The sequence below is a fragment of the Sebastes umbrosus genome, chromosome 1, assembly GCF_015220745.1.
Source record: "Sebastes umbrosus isolate fSebUmb1 chromosome 1, fSebUmb1.pri, whole genome shotgun sequence".
NCBI lineage: Eukaryota > Metazoa > Chordata > Actinopteri > Perciformes > Sebastidae > Sebastes > Sebastes umbrosus.
This window is the reverse complement of record NC_051269.1, coordinates 25,312,522-25,327,010: the sequence shown is the minus strand read 5'-3', so window position 1 is coordinate 25,327,010 and position 14,489 is coordinate 25,312,522. Positions and strand designations below refer to the sequence as shown.

General features: G+C 40.4%; 2 protein-coding genes and 1 long non-coding RNA gene across 4 annotated transcripts in view; 2 read left to right on the top strand and 1 right to left on the bottom strand.

Annotated features, from left to right (window-relative positions):
- Positions 1 to 4,639, bottom strand: part of LOC119488616 — a 32,225-nt gene extending 27,586 nt beyond the window's left edge. The window contains exons 1-2 of the long non-coding RNA XR_005206994.1: positions 4,627 to 4,639; positions 3,220 to 3,229 (exon numbers count right to left, since the gene is read on the bottom strand). This is a non-coding gene — a long non-coding RNA (uncharacterized LOC119488616). The remainder of the gene's footprint in view (positions 1 to 3,219; positions 3,230 to 4,626) is intronic.
- il17rc (interleukin 17 receptor C) overlaps positions 1 to 6,722 on the top strand; it is a 30,191-nt gene extending 23,469 nt beyond the window's left edge. For both annotated transcript variants that reach the window (XM_037770375.1, XM_037770364.1), the window contains 11 exons: positions 96 to 210; positions 301 to 342; positions 444 to 562; positions 2,130 to 2,186; positions 2,282 to 2,336; positions 2,443 to 2,663; positions 3,333 to 3,386; positions 3,469 to 3,520; positions 3,640 to 3,735; positions 4,108 to 4,146; positions 4,233 to 6,722. In XM_037770375.1, coding sequence (XP_037626303.1) covers positions 96 to 210; positions 301 to 342; positions 444 to 562; positions 2,130 to 2,186; positions 2,282 to 2,336; positions 2,443 to 2,663; positions 3,333 to 3,386; positions 3,469 to 3,520; positions 3,640 to 3,735; positions 4,108 to 4,146; positions 4,233 to 4,888 — 1,506 coding nt within the window. In that variant the 3' untranslated portion in view covers positions 4,889 to 6,722. The remainder of the gene's footprint in view (positions 1 to 95; positions 211 to 300; positions 343 to 443; positions 563 to 2,129; positions 2,187 to 2,281; positions 2,337 to 2,442; positions 2,664 to 3,332; positions 3,387 to 3,468; positions 3,521 to 3,639; positions 3,736 to 4,107; positions 4,147 to 4,232) is intronic.
- Positions 6,552 to 11,818, top strand: LOC119488591 (protein disulfide isomerase Creld1). The gene is made up of 6 exons (XM_037770387.1): positions 6,552 to 6,628; positions 9,400 to 9,571; positions 9,664 to 9,747; positions 10,077 to 10,172; positions 10,268 to 10,408; positions 10,495 to 11,818. Exons 2-6 carry the CDS (start codon positions 9,400 to 9,402, stop codon positions 10,713 to 10,715), a joined length of 714 nt encoding a protein of 237 aa, XP_037626315.1. The 5' UTR covers positions 6,552 to 6,628; the 3' UTR covers positions 10,716 to 11,818.
- Positions 11,819 to 14,489: the final 2,671 nt, after the last annotated feature.

Genomic DNA, 14,489 nt, shown 5'->3' with positions numbered 1-14,489 from the left:
TAAAGTAGACTCCCTGGACTGGAATACAAAGTCTGTACTGTCAATAGAGATCCACTGTATTGCTCTTATAAACTCTGTTTGTTTTTCTTCTATAGTTTTCCATGGTGATTACTAAGCCAGCTGGGGTTTCCTTCAGCAGTCATTTGATTGTTTATTATTCTAAACTATCCCATCTACGTCGAGAAATTCATGCTCCTTCTCTTGATGAAGGTAAAGTTAAGTCTTTTAACTACAAAGCACCTGTTGAACTCATAACTGGCTACTACCAGTAGTGACACATACTTTATTATCTGTCTTCAGTGTGCTCCCCGGAGCTGCAGGCACGTGTAGAAGAGTGTCGCGGTAAATATCTCCCACACAATACATGTGGTTTTCCTTGTGCCATTTTGTTTCTATATTTGTCTTCGGGGAAATGAACCATTTTTTTCTTTCCCTCCTTTCAGTGGCCTACTTCAGCACTGTAATTAACCGAGAGATGAATCGGGTGGAGCTGCAGTTTGCTGACACTGATAAAAGCCCCCCCTCTGTGTGCGTCCAGTATGAGCAGAATGGAATATGTGAGGTCAGTGTTGTATAGCAGAGTTTGGTGGCAGTCGCTGCTTGTCTTTCGTGTTTTTTTGCTTTTGTTATTGTTTGTCTTTGCAGGGGTAAATAAAGTATTCAAATCCTTTGCCCTTAGCCCTAAAAGTAGCAACTAGGGCTGTCAAAGTTAACATGATAATAACTCGTTAACGCAAATGCGTTTTAACGCCACTAATTTCTATAACGCACGGGCGCAACTTGCAATTTGTAGGTGGTAGCGGACTCAGTTTTAAAGCTAGAGTGAAGATACTGGCATCATATGAAACTAGAACCCAAGGAATCCATTAGTACCAACCATGTCATACTAGCTTGTCACGAAGGAGGCTACATAATGCTCCAAACTTATGTTAAATTTTGGCAAAGAAAAACTGTCAGGGACATTTTCAAAGGGGTCCCTTGACCTCTGACCTCAAGATATGTGAATGAAAATGGGTTCTACGGGTACCCACGAGTCTCCCCTTTACAGACATGCCCACTTTATGATAATCACATGCAGTTTGGGGCAAGTCATAGTCAAGTCAGCACACTGACACACTGACAGCTGTTGTTGCCTGTTGGGCTTCAGTTTGCCATGTTATGATTTGAGCATATGTTTTATGCTAAATGCAGTACCTGTGAGGGTTTCTGGACAATATTTGTTATTGTTTTGTGTTGTTAGTTGATTTCTAATAATACAAATATACATACATTTGCATAAAGCAAGCATATTTACCCACTCCCATGTTGATAAGAGTATTAAATACTTGACAAATCTCCCTTTAAGGTACACTTTGAACAGATAAAAAATGCGTGATTAATCGTGAAACTATGGACAATCATGCGATTAATCAAGATTAAATATTTATATCGGTTGACAGCCCTAATAGCAATACAACAATGTAAAAGTCATGCATTCAAATTAAAGTTAAAAGGTACAAGTACAGAGGGTATTATCAGAAAAATTTACTTAAGTATAACAAGTAAAAATATTCAATATGCAGAATGGCCACTTGCTGCATTATTATTACTCATGCATGAATATATAAGCAGTTGGTGGAGGTGGAGCCAATTCTAACTGCTTTATCTACTGTTGGGTAGTTTGATATAGGAACGCATCTTATTTTATGAGATGATCATGTTTTGTATTTAAAATGGCTGCAGAGTAAGTAGTAGAACTGTAACTAATGTACTGATTCATTTCTCAATAAATCCTTTTGTTGATAAAATGTCAAACATTTGTAAAAAAATGTACATCACAATTTCCGAAAGCCCAAGTTGACATATTCTAATTGCTTGTTGTCCAATCAGCAGTCAAAAAATATATTCAGTTTACTAACAAAAAGGACATCAAATAGAACCAGTGAATGTTTAGCATTGTTGCTTGAAAATTGACTCAAAGATTAATCAAAAACATGAATTTTCTTTCTGAAATTCAGTATCAGTATGAAGTGGCATAATATGGAAGTCAAGTAAAGTACAAGTACAGTACTTGAGTAAATGTTCCTCGTCACTCACTACTGTTTTCTCACTCTCATTAAAGCCATGATGTGTTCAATGTTACTTTATAGAGTTGGAACAGGACACCCATCCCGCTGTATGCTGTGACCTCCTGCATGTGTCTCCAGGTACCATCACTTAAACATCATCATTACTTACGGCTACCACATCAACAGTATTGTGTCTATACAGATACAGATAAATATGACTGATGTGTTTTTAGGTATGGAATGAAGATGAGCACAGGCGCGTTCGAAAATGCCCCTTCAACAACACAGGTGAGAAGTCTCTTTTTTAGTTCACTTTCTTTCTGTCTCAGTTCACCGGGTGAAGAGTGGGCAGTTTACCTTTGGTATGCTGATGTTTCCTATGTGTCCCCTCCAGAGTCCCGATGGCAGATGGCCGTATGGCAGAACGTGTCCGTATCTGTAGACCAGGCTCAAATGAACAACCACCGCACCATGCTGTTGTGGAACGTGACTGCACCCTGCAGGCTGGAGGGTGAAGTGTGGCCCTGCCACAAAGACATCAGCTGCAGGGAGATGAAGGGCTTCAGACAACTTCTGACAAATGGCAGGTGGAAACAAAACCGCAAGGAACATTGGGTAAGAGACTTTAATACTGAACCATGTACCCTTCATTTTAAGCCTGTTTGTATTTGTTAACTTAAATTTCCCCTTTTATTTTAGGGATGGGTTGTGATTTTCAAATAGTCATTAACTTATAAAAAAAATCTAATATGTTATATAGCCATGTTGAGATCAGTTGAGGAAATAATAAGCACCGCCCACCAGCCGGAGCACAGCCAATAGGAACGCTCTCTCTCTGAAATTACCTGTGATTGGCCAAAGTCTCCCGTCACGGTCTACATTTTTTAAAGCCTGAAAACAGAGCTATGAGGAGGTGTAAAAGTCTAGTTTTCTCTCAGAACACTTGAATTACGATATGCTGAAAGGTTATAATGGAATTTTTGCCTAATATATGCCAAAAATATTCTGCCTACTGCAGGTTTAATTGAAGCGATATTTACACTGAGTGAAATATCTATGTTTTTATGGCTGTACCATTAAATCAAATAAAATATTCTAAATGCCTTGTGCAAAATGTTATACACATTTCCCCAAATTTAAAAACAATACCATATTTGGTATCATTGGAAACTTTGGGATCTCTACTAGAATTTCAAATAAAGTTCTGTGGGTTTGAATGAGGCCCGGCTACACAACATGAGTTTGTAATGACTGACCCAAGATATATAATTGTGTCCTCTTCAGGAGATAACGGGGGTGTTTGAAGAAATCAACCTTCAGCTCTCTCCATGTGTGATGGTAAAGTATTTGCAACTGTCCTCCTGTGAGTCATACATTTACATACATAGAATAACTCATTTATGTTTATCCATTTGTGCAGGTGAAAGTAAAGGGAATGGGACATGAGCTAGGTCCATTCTGTTTCAAAAACAGTAAGTCTGACACAGTTAATAATACAGAAACTGATGCTGGTTGGGACGTATTTTGCTTAAATACAGCACCTGCTTCTTGAGCTTTTTATTAACAGAGTTTTGTTTTGTACTACTTGCAGCCGACAGGTGGCGCTGGAGTCTCCTGGTTGTTGCGGTCATGCTGCTGGTCTGCTTGACTGTGCTCCTATTTTATCTCCTTCATGACTTCATCAAGAGTGAGTTTTATTAATTTTTGTTATATGTATATACATTGTTAAATATGTACGAACACCAGGACAAAATGCAGGCGACACAAAGAAGACTCAGCAGTGTCTAATTTCTCTGCTCTGGAATTTTAACCAACCCGTGATAAAATATGCATTGTCCAACTTGAACTGAATTTCCTCAGGCACTTCCCACAAAAGGCTCCTTTCATTTGCCCCAAAGACCAAATCTTGTTTACTAGATCTGGGAATTGTTCATAAAGTCTGCACTGCTCATGCATATATTTGATCAATTATTTGTGGTACTGAAATGATAAATATCCCTGTTGTGTATTTCTGCTAAGCCCTCTGGTATATTTACTCTTAATTTTCTGACTTTTATAGAATGGGTGTGGAGCTGTTATCATGGCGGATTTGTAAAGAGTGAGTATTTTCTTGTAATACTTGTAATAAAAAAGTCATAATGGGACAACTATGTGACATTCATCCCCTTGTCTTCCTCTCTAAAGTTGTCAGAAAGGGTCATGTGGTGGTGCTGAGCCCCCCAGATGTGGATGACGGCTTTTCGGAGTCATGTCGGCTTGGCTCCCAGCTCCATGACCAGGGATTCAGTGTGTCTGTGGACCAGTGGAGCACGAAGAAGCAGTGCGATCTGGGGCCTCTGCCATGGCTGCACTCTCAGCTGCTGGAGCTGAAAAGCGTGGGCGGCCGAGTGGTGCTCGTCTTGACCCGCAAATCCTCGGAGAGAGTAGCAGAATGGGCCCGTCGGGACAAAGAGGTTATCAAGACGAAGGGGGAAGACGAGATATGTTCCCCTTACTCTGACGTGTTCATGGCCTCCCTGTGCCTCATCCAAGCGGACAAGCAGCAGGGCAGAGCTGGGGAACGTTTTCTTCTGGTGACATTTGACTCCCATCTAAGCGGTGACAAGAGTCTACCAGAGCTTTTTCAGGGGCTGCCCCTTTTCCAGCTTCCCTCTCAGACCCAGGCTCTCATATCTGAGCTCACTGTGGGAAGGACTGCGAGGGGATCGGGTAGAGGGACATGGACAGGGTGGAAATGGAGAGAAAAGACTAAAGAGGGACCAGACCAGCCGAAGGCACCCCACTGTAAATATGTTGGACTTGAGAAAAACTGGGAGATGAAGCCTTTGATGTACCCATAAATTATTGTTGCACATTATTGCTGCTCTGTGCATGAAGGACACGTTCATCTAAATTACGGATGAGATAAACATAGGACATTATTAAAAAGCTGGCTGGCAATAATCTAAATTGTTTTTATTGTCAAAAAATGCCATGAAATGACCAACAACAATACATTAGTCCATCTCTCATTACTCTCCGACTTCGTTCTCATTCCCAGGGCGTCATATACCGAGGCTTTGTCAGCCGTTCAATACCGCCGCACAAGGCATCCTTTAGCGCGGGTATGCGATGCACCAGGCTTTCCATTATCTACAAACCCATCGCTGCAACAATAAACGTGAAAGTGCTGTGGTGATGTAGTTTAAAGAGTGAAAGAGGCACACCGGGCGGGCGGGAGGAGTGGTGGATGGTGCCCAACAAACACACAGCTTTAATACAGGAGACCGCTGTTTGTGTCCTGTGGGTTACGTTTCACTTTCACTTTACAATCAGCTGTGTGTTCGTGTCCCGTGTTCACAACGTCAAGTCACATTTGCACTATACAAATGTAGTAATTTTAAGCCCAACCATGTTTTTTTCCTTAATCAAACTATAGTGGTTTCATTGCCTAATCCTAAGAAAGTGTTTTTGTTTCATTCACAATATCAAGCATGCATGTTTACTGAGACCGAAAAGTGACGCCAAAAGGGTCTGACAAAGCCCCGGTATGTGACGAGTTGGGATGAGAACGTGTTGGTAGTTTTTAGCAAACATCACACAAATAGGAGTAAATTGTGTATTTGTTGGGGACTATTTTCAGCTGCCAATTTGTAGGCAGCAGGATGGAGTTTGTGAGAGTGACTCAAATCCATCCATCCATCATCCATCATCTGCAACCGCTTATCCCGTTAGGGGTCGCGGAGGGGCTGGAGCCGATCCCAGCTGACATTGGGCGAAGGCGATGTAGACCCTGGACAGGTTGCCAGCCTATCGCAGGGCTGATACATAAAGACAGACAACCATTCACACCTACGGGCAATTTAGAGTCAACAGTTAACCTGCATGTCTTTGGACTGTGGGAGGAGCCCGGAGTACCCGGAGAGAACCCACGCTAACACGGGGAGAACATGCAAACTCCACACAAGGGACCCAAGCCAGATTTGAACCTGCGACCCTCTTGCTTGTGCAGCCCAAACTGACTCAAATGTTTATTGTCAAATGGCACAAAGTGCAACAAGTGGTTTTAATGGTGTTTGGACAATAACAATGGTCTATGGCACAGACGAATTAGTTATATCAGGCTTTGGCTACTTGTTTTTAGTATTGAATTATTGTTTATTATGTTTCATGGGATTTGTTGACCATAAGAAAAATTATAGAATAAGACCAGACTTATCCTTTAAGCTTCAAAATGTTTAACCTAAAACCTTACAGACTAATTATATCCATGTACAGTAAGTCTGTCAACACTTGTCTATAAATAAATGTGCTTATTTTTGTGCGAGGCGGATCTCGGGTTGTGATTGGACAGCTCTCAGTACAAGGATGGCTCTTATTGGTGCAATCTAGTGTCAGTTTAAGTGACACAAAGGAGCGCTTGTTAAAGAATGTCATTACACCCCGGTGGGGGCGGTGCTGTGAGATTATGCATGTACCGCCCGCTCGGGATGTTTGGTTTTTAGTAATCAAACACAGAGAAGTGTTGAAGTGCGACAGGCTCTCCTCGGCTGTCTGATACAGCCTGAACTCACTGCATTTAAACAACGCACACAGAGGAGGTAAAGAAACCCTGAAATCATGTCTAGTTTGTTTTGAGTCCCACTTAAATTATTGGTGTGTTTTACTTATGTAAATGTAGAAGTATTAGTAGCACTTCAAAATGGAAAAGGACCCATTCCAGAGTAATATATTAAGCATGTATAAGCAGCATTTTAATGGTTGAGGTGGAGCTTTAACTTTAATTATATTCTGTAAGAAGATGTTTGCATGTAAAATGTTTAAATGGAGACACTGTCAAGTAAATGTAGTGGAGAAAAAAAGTCCAATATTAGGCTCTATATATAGCCTAATATTGGACTTTTTTTCTTGCTTGACTACATGCAAGAGACACATGTCTCTTGCATGTAGTCAAGCAGAAGTATAAGGTTACATGAAATTAAAATACCTGAAAATGGTAGGTTAAGTAAATGATAACTTCTGTATTTTCTCCATGTTTATTTTAATGGAGTCACTGTCAGGTAAATGTAGTGGAGAAAAAAGTCCAATATTTGGCTATATGTCTCTTGCATGTAATGAATTAGAAGTATAATGTTACATGAAATTAAAAAACCTGAAAATGGTAGGTTAAGTTAAAAACATGGGAAACATACCGAAGTTACCATGGTAACTTCGTTATGTTTCCCAAGTGAAGCTTCACAGCGTCAATGTTACGTTATAGTCCACTAAAAGTGTTTGTTTTTACCATTGAAAGACTCAAGTTGTTATTATAAATGTCTGACAACATTATGGGAATGGAAATAAAACAGATTCCTCACCTTAGTTTGATTCCAGTCAGTCTGTTATTGTGAACAAGTCAAATCTCGTTGTGAAATAATCTGAATATCAGGCAGCAACAGGTCCCAGTCTGTACAGCAGTCTTCCTCCACAGATAGATAGATAGCTAGATAGAGTCACAGCACCCACAGGAACAGCTGGTTCATTGTCGAAGTCAACTAAATATTCAGCCATGACACTGATAATATTTTAGTTAGCACTAAGCTACACTTTCTGTACTTTAACTCAAACAACTCTGCCCGACTAGCACTCGCGTTTCCACCGTCGATGTAGGCTGCTGCACTGTTACCATGACTACTACTCCACTATTACCATGACTACTACTCCACCGCCACCGCACGCGCCATGCTGTTTAACCGTTGTCTTCCGACAACACGTGACCTCGCGATATTTCAGAACGAGATTTGTCATTGAGCGAGATTCTTTCCATAATTGTCTTAAAAACTTAAAAATCTATGCTTAGAATAACAATCAGAGCCTGTCAGTGGCATAAACAAGCACTTTTAGTGGACAGCTTGCCTTGATAGTATTACATTTGCAGCTTGTAAGCAGCTGCCGTCTATACAGCGCTCAATTTCAGACATTTTTACATTTTGGTGACTTTTAAAGAATGAAAATTGCAAAATAATTATAATTATAAAGTAGCCTACACTGCAACAGCCGTTTTATGTTAAAGGGACTGTTTGTAACTTCTTACACGTATAAATCAATCCGGGTCGGTGTCCCAAGCGCGCTCGCGTGTGGGTACGCTGTTCAGACTCAGACTCCAACACAAACTACACAGAAGCACCGAAACCGCAAAGTTATATCTAGTGAAGCCCGTCTTGCAAAACAGTGTTGGCCGCGGTCGGAGGACGCGGGGGAGACCATAACTTTGGTCTCCAGGGCCGGAGTCTCTGCTGTACTCTGCTCCTCTGCCTGCTTGCCTTCATTCCCACGCCGCGCTCGTGCATGCGCGCACACACACTGCAGAAGAGTTAGTTTAGCTCTGATAATATCTAGTAAATGTACAGTGGACGTTTGTGCAGAAATAATTGCTGCAGCTCCTCTAGACCAACATAGGTTTCCCGTGTCTTGTGAAGTGACGGGGCTCCGCAGAGAGAAACATTCTCGTCTCCGACCGGGTGCCGGTGTCGCCCCTGTTCCCTCCGGCCGCGGTCAGGAGGCTTAAGCAGAAAAAAGCCAACACTAGGATCAGCATTGATTCATGGAGAGACCTTCGTCTGGTCATCTAACATTACTGCCAAGCAGGTGAAATATAGAATGATATTGTGGTTTTAGCTGACGTGTGTCGCCTCACTGTTTTGATGGATGCTCGTTCACATTCAGGTAGCGCGTGCACACGGGCGAGGGCGAGCAACAGGACACTGACTTTCGTTGACTTAACGGACACAGGTGTCGCTGCTACAACCAATTTCTGATTCTTACAAACAGTCCCTTTAAATACTTTGACTTTTAGTTTTCAGGAACAAATACAGAGTAGCTAACTCGCACCTCTGGTGTGAACTTTTTCCTTTCAAAGTGTTGTATTATTATAGAATATATAGAAAACATTTTAATGTTGCAGTTCTTCGTCAATTTAGATACTTTACTGGGTAGATTAGCAGTACAATACAGCAACATATCATAAAGCATATCATTTTTTAAATGTAAAAAGTACTAGAAGCTAAAGTTATGAAATAAATGGTGCAGTAAAAAAGTACAATATTTCCCTCTGAGATGTAGTGGAGTAGTAGAAATATTAAGTAGTAGAAGTACTTCATAATTGTACTTGGTGCAGTACTTGAGTAAATGTACTTCGTTAGGCTTCTTTCCACCTCTAGTGCCACAAACAGTCCTCCTAAACTCTTCTTTGTGCCTCCTTGATCACCAAAATAATCAGCAACTTCTTATTCAGGGATGATGGGATGTAAACTAAACTATATTTTGGGATTGTCCCAAAGATGGGGCTTTTTTTTTTTACCCTCATATACTTTATTTTGATCTGATGGGACAGATGGGAGAAAGGATGCTTCCCAGGAACCTGCTGCCGGCTGCCTGGCTGTGTGGTCTGTTGGCTGTTCATGTGCACAGCTGTCCAGATGCATGCAGCAAGTGTTCAGGCCCAGAAACTGACCAGTGTGAGGAATGCAGAGCGGGATGGACACTCCATAATTACACCTGTGTAGGTACTGTATACAGAGTTGATCATCACATACATGTATAGCATAACACCAACAGACTAATGTTGTAAATGTAAATATGTTTTGATCTGTTTTAGACATTGATGAGTGTGGCACAGAGCTGGGTATCTGTCCGACAAACAGCTACTGCTTCAATACAGATGGCTCCTTTGAGTGCAAAGGTCAGTGGTTTAGAATCGGTGTAAAAGACACAACAAGTAGGCTTTTTCTATTGAAGTAAATAAAAATGAAATAAATAACTAAATAAACAAAAATCCTAATTTCACAGAGGGTGAGGGTGACATCCTCAAATTGTTTGTTTTGCCCAAAACCAAAAGATATTCAATTTACAGTGATATTAAAGAGAGATACACACTAAAAGAAAGGGAAAAAGCATAATAGGTCCTCTTTAAATACTTCCTGTTTATCTAATCTGATGTCTTTTGTGGCATTTTTCACTCATATACATTGTTTTTTAACTAAATAAATTAAATGGTGACTCTTTCCTCAGACTGTGACCGGGCCTGTGTGGGCTGTATGGGTAGCGGACCAGCACGCTGCAGGAAATGTGCCTCTGGGTACACACTGACAGGGTCCAAGTGTTTGGGTAACTGCTTAAAAGAGTATTATTTCATCAGCATGTATTAATTATTTGCTCCTGAGATGCTGCATCATGCATGTGCATCTCTTTGTATTTCTCAGATATAGATGAATGTAGTGACCGGGTACTTGCCTGTCATGGTCTGGATGAGATTTGTACCAACACAGAAGGCTCTTTCCGCTGTGACTGTGCTGAAGGATTCCTCCGTAAGAACGGTGTCTGTGTGAAGAAGCGGCAGCCTCGTGAGTCTCATCATACACACAATCACGTGAACATCCGACCACACTGCGACCTCTCACATGTTCACCTCTTGTACTGTGCTATGCAGGCGTTCAGGAGAAAGGTCTGTTTGAGGATATCCAGGACGACGAGGTTGAGGTGCTGCAGCAGATGCTCTTCGGGGTGGTGCTTTGTGCTCTGGCCACGTTGGCTGCTAAGGGAGATTTGGTCTACACCTCTATATTCATGGGAGCAGTGGCGGCCATGGCGGGGTACTGGCTCTCTGACAGGGGAGACCGTTTGTTACACAGCCTCCTGAAGGGACGTTAGGAAAGGACTTCATGTGCCGCTGCTCGGCAAGGCCTTAAACAATCACTGTTGTTTAAACAATCAGGTCCACACACACAGAAAGCAGGTGAATCTTGTGCCTTTTTCATATATCATGGACGATATAAGTTATTGATATGAATTTAAGCTCTGCATTAATGAATGTCACACTTCTCTATCTGTAAGCGAAATGATTGTTATTACTTTTTAGGACAGACTTCATTAAATAGTGCTAAATGTCATTGTACAGAGAGTAAATCTAACCACAATAGAGAAGAACACCCCTTCTTTCATATTTGAAGCCTTTTTAAGGAATTTCAGGTTTTATATGCAGACACCCAGAAGAAGTGACAAATCAAATGACAGTTTTCCTGGCAGCTTCTTTCTGTGCTGACTAACTAACTATAGGCATTTTTTATTATTATTATTTTCACCGGTTTTTGCAACTTAGGGGTTACCTTTTGAACACAACCTTCTTCGGCCCTTGCAGTTTTCAGACATCAGTCTGTATTATAACAGAGTTGGGCAAAAGGAGTGTGGAAGTTTGTTCTTGACCTTGTAAATATTAGTTTGACAAAGCTTAATTCAATTCACTTACCAGCTTCGTCTGGAGCTTTTCAACTGTATTTCACTGTCGTCATCAGTGGATGGATTTTGCTTTGTTGTCGTCATCAACTACAGTCACTGATGAAGACGGCGAGATGCAGTTGAAAGTGGTTACGGCGTATCGGTTAAAGAGAAAGGAAAAATACTTTTATGCGTCTTTCCAGCCACCACTTTACTGTACTGAGCTGAAAAGTGCTTTTTATTGTTTTTCAAGCAGCTACCTTGTTCTGGCATTCAGAGCCACCAACATACGATGTTGTAGCGTGATTAAAGAAGAATTTACAGATTGCTTGAATTTGTGTGCAGAAACCCTGTATTAGATTTGCTTGTTATACTGTATCAATGACACTGTATTTGCACTCTCTAAATATTAAGTTGTAACATGCAGGGTTCAACATTATTGTGTTTTTCACTTGTCCAAAGTCCTTTTTTGCTTGCCCCTATACAAATTGTTGTATTTATTAGTTGTTATCAAATAAGAACAAAGACTTAAGTTAATTGTCATGTTTAATCTTAATGTTTATTTATTGAGAAGGAAGCAAGATAGCTCACTCCTCAGCTACTGCCATCATCAACTCCGACAAAAACAATGTGTTTAATTATTTTTTTACCACTTGCCCGATCTGCAAGCAACTTGCTAGATTTACTAGCCCGACGTGGCCTTTTACTTGCCCCGGGCAAGCGGGCAATCCTGTCGACTCCTGAATATGTACAAGGTAGTATATAGTAACATTTTTAATGCCCCTTTTTTCTATATGTGCAAATTTATTTCTTAAGAATATAAAACACTAAAATAAATATGACCTATGTTAACGTACATAGCCAGGTTTCCTCTTTCATCATTTTAGACAGTGCTGCTGTTGATCATTTTTTTTTTTTTCTTTATATCTGTTAAATTGCTGAATGATAAAACCCAGGACTTTCAATAGTGTAACTTAAATGATTAAGGTAAAACAAATTATTAGAATAATTTACCAAGTTAACTAAATTGTTGCTATTCTAACTACATATAGTATTATTCTTGACATTGTTTTTGCAGATAAGTACAGGACTACATTATTGTAATAAATTATATGTATATGAAATTGAAACAGATGTGAAATCAATGCAAACCTTTAATTACTAGTGTGCTTGTTTGCACTTTGCAATAGTATCATACCTGCATTTAAGTTGTCCGACATGATTGTAGCACTAGAATTAACTAATAAGATTCAACTGCTTTTAACTTTGAGTAGAAAATTACAAACAGAGACAGAAAGAAATTCACCTTTATTTGATGGATATAAACAAGCTGGCCAACACTCAATAGTAATATTCTGATACAGCACATACAATAGCAAACTGGGGCACTGAGGACAGCCTCCTAGGTTTAAAAAACAGAAAACATCACAGAGTATCCATGCGTCATTCAAAACTCAGTCTCGCTTATTTTTTCTCTAGGGACTTCCTCTGATAAAGACTTTTTTTAAATAGATTTTTCTCTTATGCATTCATAGCACACACTCATACACACACATACATACTGACGCATACCCACACCCATAAAAGCAGCACGTACACGCACGCACGCACACACACCTCTCTTTTCTGAATACATTAACACAAGCAACCCCAAAAAACATGCTGCACTCTCACAGAACTGCACAGGCTGTCTACTAAGGGGACACAGTAAGTGAGACACACATCACTCATCAAACACAACATCACACCGCCACAAAGCACGATGCAGATGCAAGTAATGAATGAGGAATGATGCATCATGGGAGATTAGCTCACGTTCACACGAGTAATCATTCAGCATGCTTGGACACTCACATTGAACTTGTTCCTAGGTCTTTACTGTACAGCTCAAAACATTTACTTATACAAATAGTACAGTCTCAAACTGGCATTTTTCAATAAGCGGAAACAATAGAAAAAATAAAGCTAACTTAAATACAAAAATGAATAATAAAAAAGTAAAAACAATATTTTTGTTCTGTCAAAACAAAAAAAAAATGTTTCTGGCATTGGTCACAGTGATTTGTTTAATCCAAAGTTTTCAGCAACATACAGTAAAAAGAAAAATGTACAACAGTAAAGTGAAAATGTATGCTAGGCTTTTCATACTTTTTTCTTGAAGGCTTTTGAGAATTACTGGTGAACCTACAGGCCTTTCAACTCACGGCTGCCTCTAGGCACAGACTTGACTTCTTAACTCCACCTCACACTGAGTGCGATGTCAGTCATTCACAACAAGGATTAGTCTCTCGTCTGAGCCCAGGAAACCAGCCCCAGTCTAAAGCCTCTGTGTCTCCTAAACCTCTTTCTTTTTTGACACAACGGTTGAGAAATCGCTCTGCATAGAGAACAGGAGATTATCCTTACATCGTCGCTTTCAGTTGGCACATTATGTAAAATTCAGCATGCATGGGCACAAATGAAAGGTGTCATGTTTTCTACCATGTAAATCATATATGGTATTTCATGGTAGGAGAACCCCCTACTTCAAGTATTCAGTAGATAAGGACCTGAAAATGGAGGATTCGTACTCCGCCCCCCTGATGGTGAAGTGAAAGGATTTTTGCTCCTCTGTCTGTTTGCATTGTCTTCCCTTTTTAAAAAAAAAAAAAAAAATCCAAATCAGGACCTTTCTCGTAACATTTGTAAACACAAACACGAAAGTTTCACACAATCTGTTGATTCTTGGTCAGTGACAGGAGCTGTAAAGGTTCATAGTGGAGCGGACAAGTACAAGGTGACGCACGCATCGCCTCGGTAAGTTTGTGGAAGATGGGTGGATGGAAAGACATTTATATACAACAATCAACACTTGGCCATATAAGGGAGACAGACACACAGGCACCATGAGGGGAGGGAGAGGAAGTAGATGGGATTGTAACAGTCTAATTCAATTTTCCACTATACTGCAACAATGTGTGTTGTGTTATTCTACTTAAATCAGCTGTCACGGTCACGTATGTCACCACTTCTGTTCACAAGACGACGACGACGACGACGACGACGACGACGACAAACACGCGAAAGAAATGCATCTCGACAGAGTCACTCAAAACCTCCACTTGGGTGTTAAACGTGATAGTCCTCACTCACAAGTGCAAATTCATAATCTCATTGCTACTTATGTGAGCTGCAAAATTCAGTCTTTTTTTTTTTTTTGTTCGAAGTTGT

Excerpts from the sequence above, each read along its gene's own strand:
- LOC119488591 (XM_037770387.1), top strand. The coding sequence starts at position 9,400 with ATGGGAGAAAGGATGCTTCCCAGGAACCTGCTGCCGGCTGCCTGGCTG. Across the intron at positions 9,572-9,663 it reads CCATAATTACACCTGTGTAG|ACATTGATGAGTGTGGCACA; the intron begins GTACTGTATACA and ends GATCTGTTTTAG. Across the intron at positions 10,409-10,494 it reads TGTGAAGAAGCGGCAGCCTC|GCGTTCAGGAGAAAGGTCTG; the intron begins GTGAGTCTCATC and ends TGTGCTATGCAG.